Source organism: Pseudorca crassidens, chromosome 20 (assembly GCF_039906515.1).
Source record: "Pseudorca crassidens isolate mPseCra1 chromosome 20, mPseCra1.hap1, whole genome shotgun sequence".
Taxonomy (NCBI): Eukaryota; Metazoa; Chordata; class Mammalia; order Artiodactyla; family Delphinidae; genus Pseudorca; species Pseudorca crassidens.
The window spans coordinates 4,776,928-4,795,043 of record NC_090315.1 but is presented as its reverse complement, the minus strand read 5'-3'; the positions used below and the strand labels follow the sequence as shown (position 1 = coordinate 4,795,043).

The following is an 18,116-nucleotide window of genomic DNA, read 5'->3' as shown; positions in this document are numbered from 1 at the left end:
TACAACTCTGCGCTCCCAATGCAGGGGGTCGGGGTTAGATCCCTGGTCAAGGAACTAGATCCCGCGTGCCGCAACTAAAAGATGCCGCATGCCACAACTAAAAAAAAAATAAGAGATCCTACATGCCGCAACGAAAGATCCCGCTCGCTCAAGGAAGATCCTGCGTGCCGCAACTAAGGCCCAGCGCAGCCAAATGAATAAATTTTTTTTAAAAAAAAGCATTTATGGAGCACCTGCTGTGTGCAGAAGCTGCGGATGCAGTGGTGAGCAAGACAAGCACCGTCTGTCCCTGTAGGAGTCTGGGAGGGAGACGTCTGTAAACAAGAAATTATGGTTCTGGATGTGCTGTGAGGATGCTGAGACTGGACAGTAAGTTGGAGGCCGGATGGGGCAGGGGTGCTACTTCAGTTGGAGAGGCCCTCTTTGAGAAGGTTATAATTGTCTTGCAACCTTAATGGAAGAGCTAGCAGCCAGGAGCTTCCCAGTCAGAGGGCACAGCAGGTGCAACGGCCCTGAGGCAGGAGCAAGCTTGAAGGGAGTGAGAGAGGGAGAGCGATGAGAGGAGGTGAAGTCAGAGAAGTGGATGGGGGCCAGACCCGCGGGGCTTTGTAGGCTAGGCAGAAGTTGGGTTATGAGGGCAAGAGTGATGGGGAGCCATGGAGGGTTTGGGACAGAGGTAGTTCCCGGAGCTCAGGGCCCTGCCCCAAACCTCCTTTGCAGGCCTCGCTGACCCTGCCCCTACATCCCTCTCCAGTGTGTGTGTGGGGGAAACTGAGGTGACAGGGCCAGGCTGGGAGCCCAAACAAGGGTTGTCCCTCCTTGCCTCCACCCTGCTATGCTGCAGCACTCTCTTCACCCAGTCCAAGAGGGACTTTGTTCCCCATAAAATTTATTGTAAAAATGTACAGGTGGCAGGTTCCTCGTGTCCCCAGCCCATAACTCAGAGGGGCCAACACTGTCGTATTTGTCTTACATCTTTTCTTCTGAGAAGAGTGATGGACTGAATTGTGTCTTCCCAAACTCATGTGTTGAAGTCCTAACCACCATACCTCAGAATGTGACTGTATTCACAGATAAGGTCTTTAAAGAGGTAATTAAATTAAAATGAGGTCAGTAGAGTGAGCCCTACTCCTATATGACTAGTGTCCCTACAAGAAGAGGAAATTTGGACACAGACAGGTGCAGAGGGGAGACCATGTGAGGACACAGGGAGAAGGTGGCCATCTGCAAGCCAAGAAGAGAGGCCTCAGGAGAAACCAACCCTGCTAACACCTTGATCTTGGACTTCCAGCCTCCAGAATAGTGAGAAAATAACTTTACGTTGTTTAAGCCACCCAGCCTGTGGCACTTTGTTATGGCAGCCCAAGCAAACCAACACAAGAAGTGTATTTGTTATCTGTGCTGCATAACAAATTACCACAAACACAGTGGTGTAAAACAACGTGCATTAATTTTCTCACAGTCCCCGTGGGTCAGGAGTCCAGGCACCACAGCTGAGCTGGGTCCTTAGCTCAGGGTTTCACAAGGCTGCAATCAAGGTGCAGGCTGAGGTCAGGGTCCTCTTCCAAGCTCGCATGGCAGAATTCATTTCCTTGCATCTGTAGAACCCTTGGAGGCTGGTGTCTTCAAGGCCAGCAGGAGAATCACTGATATTCCACTGCTCTGACCTCTAGACCCAGCTTTAAAGATCTTGCCTGATTTGATCAGGCCCACCCAGGAAAATCTTCTTGTATTAGTCAGGGTTCTCCAGAGAAACAGAACCAATAGGCTCTATCTTTATCTATCTATTTATCTATCAGTCTATCTAGAGAGATTATATATATTACATATAGAAAGAAATCTAGGAAATTCCCTGGTGGTCCAGTGGTTAGGACTCCGCGCTTTCACTGCTGAGGGCCTGGGTTCCATTCCTGGTTGGGGAATTAAGATCCCGCCTGCCACACAGCCAAAAAAACAAAAAACAAACAGAGGGGTCTGTTTTCCCCACACAGATGGGACCCTGTGAACTGTCCTCCTCCAGGGAGTCTGCCCTAGTTTCCCCCCAGGCTGGGTGAGGGGTCTCCTCTGGCTCCCATGCCCTGGGCAGCCTCCATGGGCTTCTGACGTGCATGTGAGACTCGCTAGATAGGCCTTGGTTGGAGCTGGACCCTGGGGCTGGAGACCCCGGCCTTGCCCCCAGTTAAGTCCCTTCCTGGTTGCAGGAATCACTTCCAGCTCTGTGCCTGGCCAAGAACCTTCAGAGAGCCTTTATTTACTGCCCCGCCAACCCCAGTGAACTGAGGATGATGCCCCTTCCATGTGGAGAGGCCTGGCAGGGCAGGGCAGGCTCGGGCACCCCATGAGAACCCCTAGAGATGCTGGAAAGGAGCATCCTCAGTCTGTGGGAGGCACAGCCTGGCCCCTTGTTTCCTTCTTCCTGGGACAGCTGACAGCTGTGACTTGGGGACTTCTCTTGCCTGCCCCCTACCCTCCCCCACACTTAAAGTGTATCTCTGCTCTTTTTACTCCACTTATGTGAAAAAGGATATTTTATTTTATTTTTTATTTATTTTTTTATTGGAGTAGAGTTGCGTTACACTGCTGTGTCAGTTGCTGCTGTACAGCACAGTGAATCAGCCAGACGTATACATATATCCCCTCTTTTCTGGATTTCCTTCCCATTTAGGTCACCACAGAGCACTGAGTACAGTTCCCTGTGCTCTACAGTAGGTTCTCATTAGTTCTCTATTTTATACATAGTAGTGTGTATATGTCAGTCCCAGTCTCCCAGTTCATCCCACCACCACACCCCACTTTCCCCCTTGTTATCCATACGTTTGTTCTCTACGTCTGTAGGATATTTTATTTTTAGTCTCTGGCCTTGGGAGTCCTGTTTGCCCCAGCCACCTCCTCTGGGGGGTTGGGTGAGGGCTGCTCCAGGGAGAGGTGTCCCCAACCCCAATCCTCTCTTCTCCAGTGAGTGCAGGCTGTGCTGTCACCAAGGTGTTGGACTGAGTGGCCAAAACCAGAATCGAATGTCCACACAGCAGGACAACCCCCACTTCTAGAGGGAAGGGAGGCTGGCCGAAAGGCTCAGGTGTCTGGGGTCCAGGAGCACAGGTGGGGGCACGGTGAGTGGGACCCGAGCCCCCTCCACACTCTGTAATCAGAGTGGGCAGGGCCCAGACTCTGGTCCTGGATGAGCCACTTTGGAGCTGGAGTGCCCCAGAAGCCTGGCACACGTCCCCCACTACCTGGAGTGTGGCTGGTAGGGATGGGTGAGGGAGAGTGGAGAAGAGGGAAGGGCCAGGCTCCCCAATTCCTACCAGGGTTTCTCCTCTCCTTCGACTACTTCCTTGGGATGGGGGTGCAGACCTTGCCAATCCTTTTGGCTGGGATGGGGGTAAATGCAGAGACACCCCCACGTGCACACAGGGCTTGTGGGACGTGAGTGACAAACTTGGGCCCAGGGAAGTGCTGGGTAGGTAGTCTTGGCCACCTTCAAAGACTGCAGTGCCCACTCCCATCCCTGTCCCCCATGGGAAGAATGGTTCACCTGGCTGGCAAGGCAGGGGGCTCAGAGGGACTGGGGCTGGATGGGATGCCTGATCTAGTGGGAGGGGTTGGGAAAAGTACCTGGGGCGGGGTGTTGTTGGCCAGAAATAAGAATGCCTGGGGGGACTTCCCTGCCAGTCCAGTGGTTAAGACTCTGCGCTTCCACTGCTGGGGGCGTGGGTTCAATCCCTGGTGTTTGATCCCCGATCAGGGAACTAAGATCCCGCGTGCTGTGTGGCGCGGCCAAAAAAAAGGGTGCCTGGGGACTGGGCAGGCGTATGTCCAGATGTTTGCTTAGTCCCACATCAAGCCTTCACCCACTGCCCCAGCTCTAGACATGCCCCCACGCCCATCTCTCCTGCTGTATTTTTTCTCTGAGACGCTTAGCAGCACATAGCATGGGATACGTGTTATTTATTTATTTATTTATTTTATTTATTTATTTTTAACATCTTTATTGGGGTATAATTGCTTTACAATGGTGTGTTAGTTTCTGCTTTATAACAAAGTGAATCAGCTATACATATACATATGATCCCATATCTCTTCCCTCTTGCTTCTCCCTCCCTCCCACCCTCCCTCTCCCACGCGCCCAGGCGGTCACATAGCACTGAGCACGATATCCCTGTGCCATGCGGCTGCTTCCCACTAGCTATCTACCTTACGTTTGTTAGTGTGTATATGTCCATGACCCTCTCTCGCCCTGTCACAGCTCACCCTTCCCCCTCCCCATATCCTCAAGTCCGTTCTCCAGTAGGTCTGTGTCTTTATTCCTGTCTTACCCCTAGGTTCTTCATGACATTTTTTTTTCTTCTTAAATTCCATACATATGTGTTAGCATACGGTATTTGTCTTTTTCTTTCTGACTTACTTCACTCTGTATGACAGACTCTAGGTCTATCCACCTCATTACAAATAGCTCAATTTCGTTTCTTTTTATGGCTGAGTAATATTCCATTGTATATATGTGCCACATCTTCTTTATCCATTCATCCGATGATGGGCACTTAGGTTGTTTCCATCTCCGGGCTATTGTAAATAGAGCTGCAATGAACATTTTGGTACATGACTCTTTTTGAATTTTGCTCTTCTCAGGGTATATGCCCAGTAGTGGGATTGCTGGGTCATCTGGTAGTTCTATTTGTAGTTTTTTAAGGAACCTCCATACTGTTCTCCATAGTGGCTGAACCAATTCACATTCCCACCAGCAGTGCAAGAGTGTTCCCTTTTCTCCACATCCTCTCCAGCATTTATTGTTTCTAGATTTTTTGATGATGGCCATTCTGACTGGTGTGAGATGATATCTCATTGTAGTTTTTTGTTGTTGTTGTTGTTGTTGTTTTTTCATTGTAGTTTTGATTTGCATTTCTCTAATGATTAACGATGTTGAGCATTCTTTCATGTGTTTGTTGGCAGTCTGTATATCTTCTTTGGAGAAATGTCTATTTAGGTCTTCTGCCCATTTTTGGATTGGGTTGTTTGTTTTTTTGTTATTGAGCTGTATGAGCTGCTTGTAAATTTTGGAGATTAATCCTTTGTCAGTTGCTTCATTTGCAAATATTTTCTCCCATTCTGAGGGTTGTCTTTTTGTCTTGTTTATGGTTTCCTTTGCTGTGCAAAAGCTTTGAAGTTTCATTAGGTCCCATTTGTTTATTTTTGTTTTTATTTCCATTACTCTAGGAGGTGGGTCAGAAAGGATCTTGCTGTGATTTATGTCATAGAGTGTTCTGCCTGTGTTTTCCTCTAAGAGTTTGATAGTTTCTGGCCTTACATTTAGGTCTTTAATCCATTTTGAGCTTATTTTTGTGTATGGTGTTAGGGAGTGATCTAATCTCATACTTTTACATGTATCTGTCCAGTTTTCCCAGCACCACTTATTGAAGAGGCTGTCCTTTCTCCACTGTACATTCCTGCTACCTTTATCAAAGATATGGTGTCCATATGTGCGTGGGTTTATCTCTGGGCTTTCTATCCTGTTCCATTGATCTATCTTTCTGTGTGTGCGCATAGCATGGGATGCGTGTTATTTATTATGTCTTGTTTATTGCCACCCCTCACCCCCTGTAGATTTTGTAAACTCACTGGGACCGAACTTTTGTTGCCCCCTCCCAAGCCCCCGTTGCTATATCCCAGCTCCTAGGGCAAGATCTGGTGAGGGTCCTGGGTAAGGACTGAGAGTCTGGACACTACAGAATCTGGACTGGGTGCCTCTGATAACTTTCTATGATATCTGTGTCAGCTGCAGAGGACTCCACATACAAGGCTCCATGAGAGGTCCAGCTCAGGGATGGATGGGGGAACAACTCCTCTTCCCGGCCGTGTCCCTGGAAAGCCAGACACGGTGTTAGCGTCCCATCACTCACACCACAGGGCTGTCACTGCTGTCTTGAAAATGAGCCTGTCAAATCTGCACTTTTGTTTTCCTCCCCAAAGAGGCACCAGGCCCTGAGAGCGGGAGCCAGTTGCTCATAAGGGATCCTCCCTCCATCCCCAAGCCTCTGTTAGCGACCAGAGCCTGATGTGTTGCGAAGCCTTGGATACAGACCCCAGGGGGCAGGGCCTGCAGGTCTCTCCTCTTCCTAGCTTTCCCCTCTTTACTCCTTAACAGCTCAGAACTCTCCTCAGGTGTCCCTCCCCCACCCCACCCCCGCCCCGCCGCCCCCAGTGCCTCTGGCAGCTTCGTTTCTGGCAGGGGAGGTGAAAGCTGAAGTGAGAGGAACGTTTGGGCTGAGCTGGAAGCCAAGGGTTTTACATGCATGAATTCACTGCAGATTTCATAAAGACCCTGCCGGGCAGGGACAGGTCCAACAACTCAGATCACGCCTGAGTCCCAGCCTGCCTGGGGGCCTTGGGAAACTGTATGGGAGGCTGTAAAAATTCGCTCATTCAACAGAGTGCCGTCTGCTTCTGATTAAGCCCCTTGTTGGTTGTTGGGGACACCTGGGTGGCAAAGTCAGACCCCATCCGTCTGTCCTAGAACAGAGATGAGTGCCGCTGAGCATATAATGGGACCCCACCTAGCATAGGGGCTTTCCGGTAGTTGAGAAGGGACGCGGTAAGGGTAGCTGTCAGGCTGAAGAGGGTTGCCTTGGAATAGTGGTTCTCAACCAGGGGACCTGCAGCCAGGTCTGGAGACGGCTGTCATAACGTGTGGTGGAGGGGAGCCGGGTGGCGAGGAGGGCTGTTGGCCTCTAGTGGGTTAGGGTTAGGCCACTATGCTGCTAGCCACCCTACAAGGCACAAGACAGCCCCCACAGTAAAGAAAGACCCGCCCAAATGTCACCAGTGCCATGGTTGAGAAACTAGTTGGATGACTCGCAGAAAAGTCAGTTTGACTTAGAGGCCGCGGCTGGTGAGAGCTGAACATGGAAGGAGGGAGAAGGGATTCAGGACAGCCCCGTTTTCCCCTAAGCCCCCAGGCTGCGAAGGAGGCAGGGGTCCCTGGTGCCCTGGGCAGCCCCCTGCATAGCAGGGCCCAGTTTCCCCAACAGCCGCACTAGCGAGAATGCAACAGACGCCCGGGAACCGCAAGCACGTGGTACCTTTGCGGGGCAGGAAGCACTGCGGGCCTCAGTTTCCCCAACGGGGGAAAAAATGGGAGCCCCGAGGGCCTGGTCGTGGGGCCAGGCCAGGAGTGACCACATCCCTGGTGGGCGACGCCTGCTCGGGAACCGCGCCGCGGGAGAGGATTCTACCACAGACGAGAGGGAGTCGATGCTAATAAAGGGGAACGTGCGACCCTGCGTCCCAACCCAGCTTTCCCCGGCCTTAGGCCGACCCCCGCGACCGCCGCAAGGCCCGAGTGGTCGGGGTCCCGACAGTACTACAACTCCCAAGATGCCTCGCGCCGCCTGCGCCAGGAAGGGCCGCCACAGCCGGCGGCCAATGGGGGGTACGGAGGCGGGGCCTCTGCGCACGTGGCGTCCTGACGCACTGACGGCGACGTCGGGGTTTGTGTGCGCGAGAGGCCGCCGATAAAGGTTGGGTGCCTCGCGCCGGGGGCCGTTGGGAGGGAGCGTGCCCCCGCCCCCTCCCCGGCCCCCACTCCTACACCGCCGCTGCAGGGGCCCCGCCTTCCCATCGATCCCCGCGGGAAGGCCCTGGGTCTCCCCAGCTCATTCCCCGGTCGGGGCCGCAGGTGAGAGACCGGAGGGGAGGGGGTGGGGGAGGGACCGGAGGGCGGAGACGTTGGGGAAACGGCGAACGTGAAACCGGAAGGGATGCCTTAAAGGGAAGGGCGCTACTTCACCTCCGACTTTTGTCCGCCGGGCCGGCTTCGACTCTTTAAAGGGCAAGGGGCTGCTTTTTAAAGGGGCGGGGCAGGTTGTGCAGTTTATAAAGAGCTTCCCGCTTCCATCACCCCCCCGCCTCCCACCCCCCGAGAATAAATTGTCTCTTTAAAGGCCGGTGACAGTGTCCCAGGTACTGAAAGAAAAGCTTCTGAATCCTAGTGGCTTCAAAGCAGTCCCTAGTTTAGCTCAGAGAAGGTGAAGATGGTTGTGCAGGAGCAGGATCCTCTTAAAGGGGAAGTCGGGCCTGATGGGAAGGGTGTGGCCCGGCCTTTTGAAGAGGGTGCTCTTTACCAGATAAGATGGGTCCCGGCTCTTTCAGAGCACGGATGTCTCCTGTTTAAGGAATGCGGGCCTTCTGAAAGACACGTGCAGCTTCCTGGGATAGCCTCTTAAAAGGATTTGCTTATATTTTAAAGGGGACGCTCATCTTTTTAAAGGGAATCTTTACGGCTTGTGCAAAGGGATGCCCAGCTTTCTTTCATTCAAGATATGTTCACTGAGTACTCACTCAGTGCCAGATATTATTCTAGGCGCTGGGATGCAACAGTGAACAAGATGCCACTAGCATCTAGTGGACCGAGGCCAGGGATACTGCTAACCAACTTGCAATGCAGGAAACAGCCCCCTGTCCAGCTCCAATATCAACAGTGCTGATGCTGGGAAACTCTGATTATAAAGTAGGTTAGAAGGTGATAAGCCCTATGAAGAGAAAAAATAAGTCAAGGAAAGAGAATGCGGCATGCTGGGAGGGGTTGCAGTTAGGTAGGGTGGTCAGGGAATAATTCCCCAAGATGACATTTCAGCAAAGACTTGGAGGTGAGGGAGGGAGCTTACTGGATATTGGAGGAAAGAGGGTACTAGGCAGGGGCCTGTGTGGGCCCCCAGGTGGGAGTGGGCATGCCTGACCCGGCCCTGTGACCATGGTGCTCTGAGGGTTGGAGAGGCTAGCAGGACAGTCAGGGAGGGAAGGAAGCCATAAGCCGTGGGAAGTCTGAAGGTTCTTGTAAGGGGTTCGTTTTCTGCTCTCAAATGGGAGCAGTGGAAGGCTTTAGCACAGAGGAATGAAATGGTCTGTCTGTGTTGGCAGTTTCCATTCAGCCTCTGTGTTGGGAACAGACTGGGGTTAGGAAGAGTAAGGGTGGAAACTAGGAGAGCTGTCAGAGGCTGTTGCAGTTGCCCAGGAGGGAGATGTTGGTGCCCTAGGAAAAGGTGGTAATGGGGGACTTGGTGGGAAGTGACCAGATTCCAAGGATGCTCCTGCTCGAATAGGGGAATCGGCTGACAGACTGGTCATAGAGAGTGAGAGAAAAAGAGGAGGTGAGGATGCCCTGGGACTTTTGGCCTGAGCAAGAATAAAGGTGTTTTTGGAGATGGAGCAGACTGGGAGTGAAAGAGATATTTGTGGGGGACAGAGAGGGGAGAGAGCAGGAGCAAAAACTGGACTTAGGTTTTGGGCATGTTAAGTTTGAGTTGTCCATTAGGCATCCAAATGGCATAGTCTAGCAGGGGTGTAGGTTTCAAAGGACAGGTATCAAGTGGAGATCAATTTTGGAATTGTCCAATTTATAGATTGTGAAGTCCCAGGAGTGGGTGGGGGCTTCCAGGGAGAGTGTGGATACAGAATAGGAGGGTTGACAGAGCCCTGGACTCTCCTACATTCACAAGTAGGACTAGCACCCGAAACTGAGAAGGGTGGCAGGTGAGGAGCGCGGTATCCCAGAAGCCAAGGGGACTGGTTTAAGGAGAGAGAGAATAAGGCGTCCATTGACCACTGAGCAGAGACCACTGGCTTTAGCAACTAGGAGGCCATGAGTGGAGGGGGCTGGGGGAGGATCTGATTGACAGGGTTTGAGATGGGAAAGAGCATGTATTGATGGCACTTTTAAGTTGCTTTGCTGCAAGGAGACAGAGAGAAATGAGGCCATAGCTGGAGGAGGAAGTGGGGCGAAGGGTTTTTGTTTTTTTAAAGATGGGAGGGCTTCCCTGGTGGCACAGTGGTTAAGAATCCGCCTGCCAATGCAAGGGACATGGGTTCGAGCCCTGGTCCAGGAAGATCCCACATGCTGCGGAGCAACTAAGCCCATGTGCCACAACTACTGAGCCTGTGCTCTAGGGCCTGCGAGCCACAACTACTGAGCCTACGTGCCACAACTACTGAAGCCCACGCGCCTAGAGCCCGTGCTCCACAACAAGAGAAGGCACCGCAATGAGAGTACCGCACACCGCAACGAAGAGTAGCCCCTGCTCGCCACAACTAGAGAAAGCCCGTGCACAGCAATGAAGACCTAACGCAGCCAAAAAAATTTTTTTAAAAGTTACAAAGATGGGAGACCTGGCTTGTGGGTACACTGATGGGAACGGTCCAGGAGATGAGGAGAATCACTGTAGGTGGGAAGTCAGAGCCTTTAGGCCCAGAAGTAGGCAGGTGGGAGGGGGTAGTGCAGGGTTTCTCAACCTCAGCACCACTGGCATTTTGAACTGATTGTTCTTTGCTGTTTGGGGTTGGGGGTGGTGCTGTAGTGTGCATCGTAGGACGTTGAGCAGCATCCCTGGCCTCTGCCCACTAGATGCCAGGGGCACCTGCTCCTCCAGTCGACAGCCAGAGAACCAGAACAGTCTCCAGGCATTGCCACATGTCTGCTGGGGTGGAGGGCGTGGTGGTGGTGGTCGAGGGAGCTTCCACTGCCCCATTGAGAGCCACCAGTGTAGTTGTTGGAAGATGGGAATGTTCTCTTCTGGTTGCTTTTATTTTCTCAGCGACAAGATCAATGGCAGGGTCACCTGCTAAGAGCAAGAGGGGATAGGAGAGAGATTTGAGGCAAGTATCACCTGGTGGGGTGGGTGAGTGGACCAGAGAAATGCAGCAGGAGCAGTGCAGGGTGTTGGGGAGGGAGCTTTGAGATCCTTGGGCATGAATGCAAAAGGAGGCTGAGGCCAGCCAGTTTCCAGGCACCAGCAGCATCTGTGCTGTATAAGGGGGGCAGTGAGGGTGTGGATGAGGGGACGGAGGATGCAGAGCCCACAGGATCAATGGGTGGTAGATATGGTTGAACCTAGGGGTTCTGGGTTAGGGTCCCAAGAGGGAGTGGCGGAGCAGGATGAGTGGCGGTGGAGAGCGGATGCTCACAGAGGCTTTGTCTGTAGTGAAAGGTTTGGGGGATGGCAGCGGAAGCGGGTATTGAGGCAGGATGGGGAGGAGGTCTTTAGAGGGACCAGAGGATCCAAAGCGCGTGCTAGAGACCCCAGCCTTCTTCAAAGACACTGCCTGTCTCTAGAGGGGCTGAACATAGCCGGAAAGGCAGCACCTGGCCTCATAAAGGCCACGTCCAGTGGTCCAGCCTCCTGGAGGAGATGGCTGGCATGGTGGTGGTAGGGGGTAACCAGCTCTTCCCAATTTGCCATAAGTTTCCCTTTTAGCACCCAAAGCCTTCCATCGTGGGAAGCCTCTCCAGCCAGAGCTGACCTGGACTCTAGGAAGCCGTAATCCTAAGGGATGTGTCCCGTGCCTCTTACAGGGCCAGCCCATGGGTTTGGGGTTGAGATAACCCGGTGTGTGGGTGGAGGTGGGGGGACCACCCGCCCTCGCCTGACCCAGAATCCCTCCTCAGGTGTGATGGTCGGCTCCCACGCGGACATGGCGCCGGCCTCTACCGCAGAGGGGGCCGGGGAAAAGCCGGGCCCCGCAGCTCCTGCCCCCACGGCGCAGTATGAGTGTGGGGAGTGCGGCAAGTCCTTCCGCTGGTCGTCCCGGCTCCTGCACCACCAGCGCACGCACACGGGCGAGCGTCCCTACAAGTGCCCCGACTGCCCCAAGGCCTTCAAGGGCTCCTCGGCCCTGCTTTACCACCAGCGGGGCCACACGGGCGAGCGGCCCTACCAGTGCCCCGACTGCCCCAAGGCCTTCAAGCGCTCGTCGCTGTTGCAGATCCACCGCAGCGTGCACACTGGCCTGCGGGCCTTCACCTGCGGCCAGTGCGGCCTGGCCTTCAAGTGGTCGTCCCACTACCAGTACCACCTGCGCCAGCACACGGGCGAGCGGCCCTACCCCTGCCCAGACTGCCCCAAGGCCTTCAAGAACTCGTCCAGCCTGCGGCGCCACCGGCATGTGCACACGGGTGAGCGGCCCTACACCTGCGGCGTGTGCGGCAAGAGCTTCACGCAGAGCACCAACCTGCGGCAGCACCAGCGCGTGCACACGGGCGAGCGGCCCTTCCGCTGCCCGCTCTGCCCCAAGACCTTCACACACTCGTCCAACCTGCTGCTGCACCAGCGCACCCACGGCAGCGCCGCCGCCCCCGCCGCGGGCGCCGCCCCCGCCCCTCCGCCGCGGGAGCCCGGCGGCAAGGTCTTGGTCTCAGAGGCCTACCTACAGCGGCCCCTCCAACCCCCCAGCCCGCCGGCGCCCCCGCCGCCCGCGCCCCCGCCCGTGGTGCCCGAGCTCTTTCTGGCCGCGGCCGAGACCACGGTGGAGCTGGTGTACCGCTGCGACGGCTGCGAGCTAGGCTTCGGTAGCGAGGAGTTGCTCTTGGAGCATCAGCCCTGTCCCGGGCCGGAGGCGCCGCCCCCGCCCGCGGACGCGCCCTCGGAGCCGCGGAAGGCCGACCCTCCCCCGCCGCCCTCACTGTCCCCGCCGTCCCCCCTGCCGCAGCCCCCTCCCGCCGCCTCTGCCCCTGGCTTCGCCTGCCTCCCCTGCGGGAAGTCCTTCCGGACGGTGGCCGGCCTCTCCCGCCACCAGCACAGCCACGGGGCGGCCGGCGGGCAGGCGTTCCGCTGCGGCAGCTGTGACGGCGCCTTCCCGCAGCTGGCCAGCCTCCTGGCGCACCAGCAGTGCCACGTGGAGGAGGCAGCGGCCGGGCGCCCGCCCCCCCAGGCCGAGGCTGCCGAAGTCACCTGTCCCCAGGAGCCGCTCGCCCCCGTCCCCGCCCCGCCCGCTCCCGCGCCCGCCCCGGCTTCCGCGGAGCGACCCTACAAATGCGGCGAGTGCGGCAAGGCCTTCAAGGGCTCATCGGGGCTGCGCTACCACCTGCGGGACCACACGGGCGAACGGCCCTACCAGTGCGGCGAGTGTGGCAAGGCCTTCAAGCGCTCGTCGCTGCTGGCCATCCACCAGCGCGTGCACACCGGCCTACGGGCCTTCACCTGCGGCCAGTGCGGCCTTACCTTCAAGTGGTCGTCGCACTACCAGTACCACCTGCGGCTGCACTCGGGCGAGCGGCCCTACGCTTGCGGGGAGTGCGGCAAAGCCTTCCGCAACACGTCGTGCTTGCGGCGCCACCGGCACGTGCACACGGGCGAGCGGCCCCACTCCTGCGGCGTGTGCGGCAAGAGTTTCGCCCAGACCTCCAACCTGCGGCAGCACCAGCGCGTGCACACGGGCGAACGGCCCTTCCGCTGCCCGCTCTGCCCCAAGACCTTCACACACTCGTCCAACCTGCTGCTGCACCAGCGCACGCACTCGGCCGAGCGCCCCTTTGCCTGCCCCATCTGCGGCCGCAGCTTTGTCATGGCCGCCTACCTGCAGCGGCACCTGAGGACGCATGCCCCGGCCAATGCCGCTTCTGGCCCCGCAGCCCCCGGCGCCGGCCCCCAGCCCCCTGCCCCACTGGCTGCCGCCCCAGCCCCGTCCGCCACCCAAGATGTCCACGTTCTACCCCACCTCCAGGCCACGCTCTCCCTAGAGGTGGCAGGAGTCACGGCCCAGGCCCCGCCCCCTGGCCCAGCAGCCCCCAACTCCCAGACGTTTCTCCTGGTGCAGACTGCTCAGGGCCTCCAGCTGATCCCCAGCAGCGTCCAGCCCCCCACACCCCCGCCTCCCCCCGCCCCCCCCAAGCTCATCTTGCTGCCCTCCTCCAGTACTGGTGGTGGGGGCAGCGGTGCAAGGCAGGGCCCACGGGCAGTGGGGAAAGCTGGGCAGGGGGCTGGAGTAGTCTGGCTGCCAGGCCCTGGGGGGCTAGGGGTGCAGGGAGGGAGCAACACCGGGGCCAGCGCGGGAGCGCAGAGCCTCATAGTTCTGCAGAATGTGGGGGCTGGGGAGGCAGGGCCACAGGAAGTGAGCGGGGTCCAGCTCCAACCCCTTCGGCCAGCCCCGGAACTGACCACGGTCCAGCTCCAGCCGGCCCCGGAGGTGACCACGGTCCAGCTCCAGCCGGCCCCAGAGGTGACCACGGTACAGCTCCAGCCGGCCCAGGAGGTGACCACGGTACAGCTCCAGCCTGTAACGGGTCAGCTGTCCAATTCCAGTGGGGGAGCCGTCACCACTGAGGCGCCTAATCTGCTGGTGGTTCAGAGTGGGGCAGCGGAGGAATTGCTGGCGGACCCCGGCCCGGGGGAGCCCGGTGACGGTGAGGCCAGCACTGGTGTGGTCCAGGATGTGCTCTTTGAGACGCTGCAGACGGAGGAGGGGCTGCAGAGTGTCCTGGTGCTGAGCGGGGCTGATGGGGAGCAGACCCAGCTGTGTGTGCAGGAGGTAGAGACCTTACCCTCGGGGCTGGCTGAGCCGCCAACCCCTGGCCCAACGGGACAGAAACTGCTCATTATCCGCAGTGCCCCGGCCACCGAGCTGCTGGAGAATGGCAGCGTTGGGGGAGGCGCCGCTGCGCTGCAGCTGCTGGCCCCACCACCACCTGGCCCAGGCTCTGCTCCCGCGGGCGTCCCTGCGGCTCCTGCCTCCCAGATGGTACAAGTGGTCCCTGCAGGAGCTGCACCTGGGGGCATGACCCCACAGGGCCTACCCTCCATCCAGTTTGTCCAGACTCTGCCCGCAGTCCAGCTGGTGCACACGTTTTGAGTAGAACCACTGGTACCCCTTCCCGCCCCACACAGAGACCCCGACTCACTGTCAGCCTGGGCTGGGCTGAGCTGGGGGGAGGGGAACTGCAGGCTGGGCTTGCTAATAAAGACCAGAATCTCCGCTCCTGTGTTCTGTTTTATTTGTGGTTTGGGAGATCACTGTCATGGCCATAGCCACCACTTGGGAACTTGGAGTCTCACGTCTTGCTTCCTGGTTCGCAGGTGACTTGCTTTGCGTCTTGGGGCCAGCCACTTCTCCTATGTGGGCTCTGTTTATCCTTTTTAAAAAAGGGATGCAACGGTCACTATATGGGGGAGGCGTTGGAATCTAGAATCCTGGTTCTGCCACTTGTTCTCTGTAAGTCACCCCACCCCTCCTCTCACGGAAAAATGGGTGGGTGGGAATGCCCATTCCGAATGTCACTGAGAGCCGGGGTGGGTTGGTTTGGGGTGGGGCAGTTTGGGAGCCAGTGGGCTCAAGATGCTGACGCGGCCCCTCCCGCGAAGGCCCTGGAACCTAAGAGAACCACTGAGTTCACCGCCCCGCCCCCACCCCCTGCGCTCAGGTTGCTTAGGAACCAGGGGACGTCGGGAAGCAAGCGTGCGTTCAGCGCGCGACCGGTAAGTACCGCTCCCCGCCCCCACCCCGCCGGGTCCCCCGCTGCCATCCCCAGCCCCTTCCCCCGCCAGCGTCCTACAGGCCCCCTTTCTCTGTTGCTCCTCCCCTTGCAGGGTTGCCGCTCCCCGCCTTAGTCCATTCCCAGCCCACGCCCAAACTCTCCCCCCACCCGCTGCCAGAAGGTTGGCAACAGTTGCTAAGGCCGAGAGCAGGCACCGCCCCGCCCCGAGTGCGCTAGTCTGACGTCACTTCCGCCGACGACCCCCTTCTCAACCCTGCTCCCCCCGCACCTTGTCAAAAGCGAAGCGACCCACAGAGGTGCTTGCAAGTCCTTGTTCCTGCGACAGACGCCGTTCGGGGGCGATTGGGGCAGAGAGGCTCTGGGCACTGGGGGGTGGGGAGCGGGGTCCATTTTCTGCCCGTGGGGGTAGTTTCGCTCACCCCCAGGGCCGCCCCGGAACCTGGAAGGGAGCCCGGTGTTGGCAGGTGTTGGCGTGCGCCGGGCATTTAGGCGTAGATCGCTGGACACCACTGGGGGCCGGGGGGGCACCCCGAGAGACTTTAGAAAGGTCGATGGGTTGACGGGGAAGCTTGTCCTGTCTCGGACCTCTCTCGGGACCTGACCTGGGACATACTGTTGCGTGATCCGCAGCTCTGGGGCGCTTTGGGGACGAGAGGTGCCCTCCTGACGCTGACCGGCTTGTTTTCGCCAGGTGCACGCCTGCTCCCTTGGGGGCGCGGGAGCCTGGGGGCTGCCATGGCCCCCAGCCACCTGTCGGTGCGGGAGATGAGGGAAGATGAGAAACCCTTAGTGCTGGAGATGCTGAAGGTGAGAGCGGGCAGGGGCGCCAGTGAGCCTGGGAGGGTGGGGTGGAGGGTACCAGTGAGGGGGGGCCGGGACACCAGTGAACCTGGGAGGGGACGGGGACACCTGTGAGCCTGGGAGGGGGCGGGGACAGAATGAGGGGATACCAATGAGCCTGGTGGGGCGGGGACACCAGTGAGTCTGGGGGAGGGTACCAGGGAGGGGGGGCCTGGACACCAGTGAGCCTGGGAGGGGGCGGGGACAGAATGAGGGGGCACCAATGAACATGGGGGTGGGGCGGGGACACACCACGGAGCCTGGGAGGGGGCAGGGGCGGCATTTTGAGTGGCTTCAGTCACCTTCCTGAGCCAGCCGTGACCCCCCGGCGAGCAGTCTTTTGCTGCTCCTAAGAGGGCCCTTGGGCCCTCCTCTCTCTTGTTCTTTCTCCCTACCCTGGGGATCAAAAAGGGTTTTCACCGCTGTAGGGCTGACACCCCAACTCCTTCCCTATCCTCCGCACTTCCAGTCTTCCCTACGCCCCAGCCTCCTGCTTTTCAAAGTAGAGCCCTTGGGCCTCAGCCTGGCACTCGAGGACGCCCCAGGCGCCCCTCCAGCTTTCTCTCTTGCTTGGGTCAGCTCCTCCATCCAGCCTCCCCTGAGGCCTGCCTCTCCACTGAAGTGGGAGCCCTCACAGTTCCTAATTCACTAGCTCACTCATTCAGAGCCCAGTGTGCCAGCCGTGTGGTCCTGGACCCTCCGCCACAGGCCTCAGCTCACTGCCTTCCTTTCTCCTCCGGCAACCCTGGCCCCGGATCCCTCCTGGGCAGGGCCTGCCTCCTCCCTGCCCCGTTCCTGCTGCCCACGGGAGCCCCCCCACTCTGACTGCTCCTCCTGCCTGCAGGCTGGTGTGAAGGACACAGAGAACCGCGTGGCCCTCCACGCCCTGACGCGGCCACCGGCCCTGCTCCTCCTGGCGGCAGCCAGCAGCGGCCTGCGCTTCGTCCTGGCCTCTTTCGCCCTGGCCCTCCTCCTGCCCGTGTTCCTGGCCGTGGCGGCCATGAAGCTGGGCCTGCGGGCCCGGTGGGGCTCGCTGCCCCCGCCGGGCGGGCTGGGGGGGCCCTGGGTGGCAGTGCGGGGCTCAGGGGATGTGTGCGGGGTCCTGGCCCTGGCCCCAGGCTCCAGCGCTGGAGACGGGGCCCGGGTCACCCGCCTCTCTGTGTCTCGCTGGCACCGCCGCCGAGGCGTGGGCAGGCGGCTGCTGGCCTTTGCCGAATCCCGGGCTCGAGCCTGGGCGGGCGGCATGGGGGAGCCCCGGGCCCGGCTAGTGGTCCCGGTGGCCGTGGCAGCGTGGGGCGTGGCCGGGATGCTTGAGGGCTGTGGCTACCAGGCCGAGGGGAGCTGGGGTTGCATGGGCTACACGCTGGTGAGGGAGTTCAGCAAGGAACTATGACGCCAGACCCTGGAGGAAGGAAAACCAGCGCTTAGTGAGCACCTACTGTGTGCAGACACTTTCACACCGTCCTTCCATGAATCCCCAGCCCACCCAGGGCCCAGAAACTGAGGCCTGCAGAGGGCAAGAGACCCCACCACAGCCTGACGTCTGTCTGTAATGTTTGAATTTCTCAGAGAGGTCGGCCCATCTAACCCCTGCCTCAGATTCTGTCTGCACTGAGAAGTCTCCCCATCTGCCTGTCTGTCAAGCCTGTGCCGTTTGTGCTATGAGCCTGGGAGAGACGTGGGGCAGGAGGAGAGGAGGCCGAGCAAGCCTGCCCCCCACCCCGACCAGGGTTAGGACTTAAGCAGGGGCACCCCAAACCGGGACAAGGCCCCCAGGGAATGGGGTGGGGCTTGATGCTGTGCTTGGAGTGGGTGAGGCTGCAGAGGCAGAGAGGGTGAGGGGCGCCTCTGCAGGGGAGGGTCGTCTGCCTGGAGAGCCCCAGGGGAGGGAGGGGGGTGGTGGGCACAGTGCTGTCCTCCCGGCCAGCCCCTCCCCGGGAAGGTGAGAGCCCAGAGGGGCAGGCAGACCCATCTGGTTTTTAACACCCGTTTGTTAATAAAGCCTGAAACTGCTGTGCGC

The 18,116-nt window shown here is 58.3% G+C and overlaps 2 protein-coding genes across 4 annotated transcripts in view; both read left to right on the top strand.

The window, feature by feature from the left end:
* Positions 1-14,736, top strand: part of ZNF628 (zinc finger protein 628) — a 58,522-nt gene extending 43,786 nt beyond the window's left edge. Inside the window, 1 exon segment of the mRNA XM_067718951.1 lies at positions 11,435-14,736. Within this exon segment, the coding sequence (XP_067575052.1) occupies positions 11,435-14,613 (3,179 nt within the window). The 3' untranslated portion in view covers positions 14,614-14,736.
* Positions 14,737-15,184: 448 nt separating this feature from the next.
* On the top strand, positions 15,185-18,113 carry NAT14 (N-acetyltransferase 14 (putative)). Of its 3 annotated transcripts, none has more exons than XM_067719296.1 (3): positions 15,185-15,236; positions 15,948-16,063; positions 16,941-18,113. In XM_067719296.1, the coding sequence occupies exons 2-3, from the start codon at positions 15,992-15,994 to the stop codon at positions 17,487-17,489; spliced, it is 621 nt and encodes a 206-aa protein (XP_067575397.1). In that variant the 5' UTR covers positions 15,185-15,236; positions 15,948-15,991; the 3' UTR covers positions 17,490-18,113. The 3 variants fall into 3 exon arrangements, with proteins under 3 accessions (XP_067575397.1, XP_067575396.1, XP_067575398.1); XM_067719295.1 differs by lacking the exon at positions 15,185-15,236 and adding an exon at positions 15,397-15,552; XM_067719297.1 differs by lacking the exon at positions 15,185-15,236 and adding an exon at positions 15,593-15,720.
* The last annotated feature ends 3 nt before the right edge of the window (positions 18,114-18,116 follow it).